At 35.5% G+C, this 6210-nt stretch overlaps 1 protein-coding gene across 1 annotated transcript; it reads left to right on the plus strand.

Moving 5' to 3' along the window:
* The first annotated feature begins 511 nt into the window (after positions 1–511).
* Positions 512–5939, plus strand: LOC132557330 (kelch repeat and BTB domain-containing protein 2-like). Its single transcript, XM_060221814.1, has 2 exons — positions 512–581; positions 2608–5939. The coding sequence occupies exon 2, from the start codon at positions 2663–2665 to the stop codon at positions 4496–4498; it is 1836 nt and encodes a 611-aa protein (XP_060077797.1). The 5' UTR covers positions 512–581; positions 2608–2662; the 3' UTR covers positions 4499–5939.
* The last annotated feature ends 271 nt before the right edge of the window (positions 5940–6210 follow it).

Raw genomic sequence — 6210 nt, forward strand, 5'->3', positions numbered from 1 at the left:
TAATTGCTTTATATTTTGAACTTACATACTAATAGAATACTTAATATAAACCGACTGAATAAAAACTACGAAACTATAGATCGTCTGCTGCGATGGTCGCATTCGTTTTATCCGTTCAATTCGTTAAATCGATTAATTAATAAATGTTCGCAAAATGAACATCAGCAATTTATGGGATTTAATCAATCTATTTATATTTTTCGCATTTTCTAACAGCAGTGAAAAAGTGAACCTCATCTTTCATATATCTCAATTGCGATTGAGGATTTATTTCATGTGGGCAGAACAGTGAACATCGAATGCACCGTAATGATCCTGACGGATGAAGTCGTATTTTGCGCAGTAGTAGACTGTGACAATTTATTGTAACTTTAAGTTATAATCAAGTATTTTAATGCCTTTGTTATCATCAAAGTTTGGATAAATTACATAAACAGTAAAACAATAAGAAAAACTGAAATTGATTGAATAATGAATCGAATTTCACACAGTTCCAGATATGACTGAAACGTGTAAACTAATAGAGTATAAGTTATTTACCTCTTCCTTGATGTAAGAGACAGTACCTTACCTCTAACAAAGTAAGACTAAACGTAAAAAAATATACTTCTTATATACATTTTACTTTTGCATATCAAACAATGTGTTAGACTTTTGTACTGCTTTATATGTCTACGGATAGATCAAACTACATGTACACAAATTAGAAAGGAAGCATTTTCCATATCCCTCTCGGTGTCCACTTGATGTCTCCAAGTACAAATGTAGCTAAACTGTAGTTCGATCTTCAACTTTGACATTGCAGTATACATGTACTGGGGGTTAGTAGCAGATACTGTATTGTCATTGACGTCATTCACATGACGTTTGGAATTACCTGAACGTCTGCAATTGGAATAATGTTTTAAGTATTTAGTGCAGTTTTATATTTTATAATCTGGTAGATTATGATACCAATATAGATATATTGTTATGCAAAATCATACTTACATCGGAATTCTATTGTGCTGATTAGACATAATTATTCAATTTGCATTTAATTTGTTTGCCTTAACTTTATCTTATCCAAATTTATGTTAAATGGTACTTTGTACAATCTTCAAGATTGCCTGTGGTAGACACTGCTGGTGGACTATTAGTCCCATAGGATTTTCATAACCTGATAGCCATTTGCTTTTTTATAGCAGCATGGTTCAGAAAATATGTACACATATAATTGACATTCTTCAAAATTATCAGAGACATGAAAGCCACAAAATTTTCTGAATGATGGGCTAGCACACTTTCACATCAAAATTATGATATTTATTGTAATCACTTTAGAGTTTCTTCAGTTGTCTCCTAGGTTTAACATTTAGGCTCTTTGCATCACTGTCGAGTCTTAGAAGGATGAAACAGCTGTATGATGAAATTTAATTCGTTGTTTGGCCCTGCTCAGTCTTATCCAAATTTGTATGAAATGATGTTATTTATAAGTGTCTTTTGTACAGTCTTTATAATCAATCACTTTTTTAGGAGGGGGATGTGTGTAACGTTCAAGAGTCAGTTGTGACCATTCATGGATGAAGCCATGCATCTTTAGCTCACCTGGCCCAAAGGGCTATGTGAATTTAATCAGTGGAGTGTCATCTGTCTGTCTGTCCGTCCTGCACCAACTTTTCAATTGAAACAATTTCTTCTCAATAATCAGGCAGCAAGCCAAATGTGATGATATTAGACTGGTAGGTTGCTGGGATAAAGCCCAACAAAGAGTTAAAAAAGAAATGATCTTGACCCATATTCAGGGTCACAAGGGTCAAATTTGTTAAAAGATTTTAGCAACTTTTTCTGACCGACTAAAATGTACAGAAACATGATATTTGGCTGGTAAGTATTTTGGATGAAGCCTGACGATGTTTGTGAAAAGAAATTAGCTTGCCCCATTCAAAATCATGGGGGTCAAATTTGTTTAAGCTTTTAAACATCTTCTTTGAACCAACTGAAAGGTCTAAAAGTATGATACATGTATTTCTGTTATAGGTTTTTTGTACAAATCTTGACACAGTTTGCAAAAAAGAAATGACTTTGATCCATATTCTAGGTCACTGGAGTCAAATTTGTTTAAACCTTAAAACAAATTCTTCTTATCAATCAAAAGTCCCAGAAGCATGGTATTTGGCCGATAGGTTCTTAGAATGGATCTCGACAAAGTTTGCAAATAGGCATGACTTTGACCCTTATTCAAGATCGCCAGGGTTGAATTTGTTAAAACCTCCTAACAACTATGATGACAAACTCAAATACCAAGAAATATAGTATTTGGCTGATAGGTTCCTTAAAAGAATCCTTGCTAAATTGATTATAAAATAAAGAATGGCCACCATTTAGAGCTGAGTGTTTGAAGCAACCAATTGAATGGATAGACCCACTTTGAATACCTATGGTGTATACATGTATGTTGATGTATTTGTGATGAACATTGATTGTATGAGCAGGGCAGGCCCATTAGACCTCTTGATTATTAACTGTTATAGTTGCAACAAATGGCTGACTTCAAGTGTTTAGTAGAATTTTCTTTCTCTAAAAAGTATTTTTCGTAGTGCTGATCTTTGTTACAATTTGTTTTAGCTGGACTTGCAAGGACATACTAGAACGTGCATGATAGTGAAGTCTGGAGCAGATAATGGAACATAATAAAGATACTGAAAAGAGCCACTGGGGTTTTCAAGTTAGAACTGGGTTAAAAAGATTGTTGCAAGAGAAACTATATTCAGATGTGATTTTGAAAGCTGGAGATCAGAAATTTGAATGCCACAAGAACATTTTGTGTGTGTTTTCATCCTATTTTGGATGTATGTTCCAGTCAGGAATGCTAGAGTGTCAAGAGGAAGTGGTTGAGCTGAGAATGGTGGAAGCATGTCCTCTGAAACTGCTGATTCAGTACATGTACACTGGTATCATTGACATGAGCAAAGACAATATTGTCAAAGTGCTGTGGACAGCTACCTTCCTCCAAATGGATGGTTTCTTGAACTGGATATGTTGCCATAACAACCTGGAAAAATACATAGATATGGACAACTTTATGGAGTTGTGGTGTTTGATGGACACCCACCATGACTGCAAAGTGTTGAAAGATTTGTTGATTGACTTCATTTCAACACACTTTGAAGAAGTGTTCAAGACACCAGGATTTGAAGAGAATATTACTTCTGAAGATCTTTTAACCATACTTAATGATAAAGGGTTAATGGTGAAGAATGAAGACACAATTCTCCAAGCTGTCCTCACATGGGTAAACCATGACAGAGAGGTAAGGAGAGGGGATCTCTCCAGACTGATAAAGGCAGTTCGCCTACCATTGTGTCACAGGAATAGTCTCCAACTCCTCAAAAGTATCTCAGGAGAGGATGTGGAACAGTCAGTAGTTGATAATTTGAAATTGGCAGAACAGTACCAACAGGACTATGGAGGACAGATGTGCTTCACCACTGTACAAAGCCAGTACAGGCCACACAGTGGCAAAGAGAAAGTCCTTGTACTGATAAATGAGGAGAAAGAAACCCACCCATCCAATGAGAATGACATCTGTTACCCATCAATCTCCTTTATCCGTAACCCTTCCATCTCATTTGAACCTGATGGAATATTGACAGTGCTTCCTTACAGTTTCAGACCTGGGGGCTATACCACCTGCACATATGCAGAGAGTTGTGTTTATCTGTGTGGGTATCGCCAACAAGCCAATGCCTTCTTCTACTACTCCGCCATTACTGACAAGTGGCAGTGCTTGCAGCCATGTCCTGGACCCTACAGAGTTGGTGCCCACATTGTTGCCATCAGAGACAGAGTCTACCTGTTTGGTGGAGAGGAAGTAGGTGAAGGTGTATTGTTGTCTGCTGTCTACATGTACAATGTTACAAACAATCATTGGGACTCCAAACCATTCTGTCATCTGCAGATTCCTGTCTCTAAATTTGTGAAGGGCTGTCTTGGTGACAAGATATACATTTTTGGTGGTACTTCAACTTTGGGAGATAGCGAAACGACAATTGGTGAAAACATTGTGCAGTGTATAGATACTACAACCAAGTCCTGTTCAGTTATATGTTGCTCTGATCTTGTCAGAGGAGTGATCAGTGGGGGATGTGCCATCAGCTGTCATGCTGAGGGTACTGTGCACATCGTTCATAAAGAAAACACCAATTCACTTCTCTTAATCAAGTTTGACCCATTATCACTTACAAAATTTGAAGTTTTAGGTTCTATCTCAGTTACTGCCGACTTGGACTTGATCAAATGTGATGTAGGTATGGTGAAACAGGACTGCAAATTGGTGGTAGCCAGTACACAGTCTATATTGTATGCATTTCAAAATGAACGAAGTTTTAGTGGTGTTGTGAACTTTGACCTTAAGTCCAATATAAAAACAAATGAAAAGCTATTTTTACACAGCATGAAGGTTGTAGAATTTCACTGTTTGGTTTTGACCGATGATATGATGAATGTAGATGTATGATGACAAAATCTGTTTTGTGATAAATTTCTGTTAGGATTACATTGTATTAGAATTTTGTATTGTGAATATATATGCAAACAGTTTTTAGTCCATCATGATTAGGTGGTGGGCTGTTTAAATGGCCTAGTATTTGTGGTATGTCCTTGAACTATTCTTGCATTGTTATCTTCATTTCTGAGAAATGTTTGATGGATCTTTCTCAGTTTTCCCCTTAGTCCTTGGTTTTGCCCTTTTGATTTTAGGAATGATTAAAAAATCAAAATGATTTTTACTATGTAAGATTATCATCGCTATTTCTTGAGGACAGAATAAATCTTTCTCAGATTTCATAAGCAGTAGAAATAAAAATCTCCAGCCAATTGTCTGATTCCAGCCTTCTCAGAAAATATATAATTCCATATAGTTTCCATTAAATACTTAGTAAACAGATATAATTCAGCCTTTGTTCAGATTTCCATTTTCATATCTGATGTATGTTCCCATTTGATCCCTGGTTGTGCTCATTTGTTGTAGAAATGATCAGAAGAAATTGCTGCCAGGTAGCCATCTTGGTTTTGACAATGAAAGTTTGTTATCACCATTTATTGAAAAGTACTTACTAGATGGTTCTGTCTCATATTTCATATGTAGGCTTTCCTTGATCTCTAGTTCTGCACTTTTGATTTTCAGACATTTAACAAGCTGACAGGCAACCATCTTAGATTTTGACATGAAAAGTTTGTTTGTTGCTATCGACGGAGTTGATGGATTTTTTCAAATTACATCTGCAAGTTTCCCAGGGTCCCTAGTCTCAGGTGTGCCCTTTTGATTTTCAGGGCCTGGTAGAAAACAAAATGGCTGACAGATGATTATGAATTTTGACTATGAAAGTCTGTTATTGCTATTTAGTGAGAAGGACTTGACTGAGTTACCTCCCTTCCTATGTGTTCTTTATTTTCTGTAGACTGGTTCCCTCCTCAGTTAGCTCCCTTATGTACTCTGAAGTGCAGCCCTGGCAGAGAAATATAGTTTGGTATTTATAAGGAAAGTCAGTAAGTCAGAAACCAAAAAGAAGAACTGTATATCTTGTCCTACTCCAGCTGGAGTAAGAAAAGTAAAGAGATCCTGATCAGCTTACCACTTGCAAAGTATACTCTGTTCAATGCACAAATATAAATTGTTTGTTAAATGAATACAAATTACATTCTTGTATCACTGAATGTAGTCATATCTCAACATAATCAAATAAAAGTGAGATATAGGTCTCACAATAACGTTTGTAGTATACTCATATAAGGGAATGTAGTACTTTGGTATTGAGTGAATAATTACATGTATCAACAAAAGGTTGTTCTATCCTGTGAGATAATGATGAACACCGTAATACAGATAAAAATTCCATATATAAAATTCAATTTATATTAACATGGAAAGAGTCCCATCTTTTTTTTGCTTTGTCTATGCATTGTTCCAGCCTGTACAGTAATCATACACAAACAAGTTAACAAATGCTACTCTCTTTTAAGGCTATGTCTTTTTCCTGTTATAATTAAGAGCAAATAAGAGTTAAGAAAAAAAGAGAAAATGGAAAATATACAAATTTTAAAGAATTAATGAAAATCAAATAATGATGGGCAAAAAAAGATCTAACTCGGATTTATTGATGTTTGTTAAACACCATCTGTTTATACATTTTTTACATGCGATGTACAAATGAAGTATATTGCAAGTAC

This window comes from Ylistrum balloti, unplaced genomic scaffold (genome assembly GCF_031769215.1).
Source record: "Ylistrum balloti isolate Yb309-2 unplaced genomic scaffold, AGI_CSIRO_Ybal_v1 Utg370660, whole genome shotgun sequence".
NCBI classification, from domain to species: domain Eukaryota; kingdom Metazoa; phylum Mollusca; class Bivalvia; order Pectinida; family Pectinidae; genus Ylistrum; species Ylistrum balloti.

Bases quoted from the DNA above. Each gene is read 5' to 3' on its own strand.
- LOC132557330 (XM_060221814.1), top strand. From the start codon at position 2,663: ATGGAACATAATAAAGATACTGAAAAGAGCCACTGGGGTTTTCAAGTT.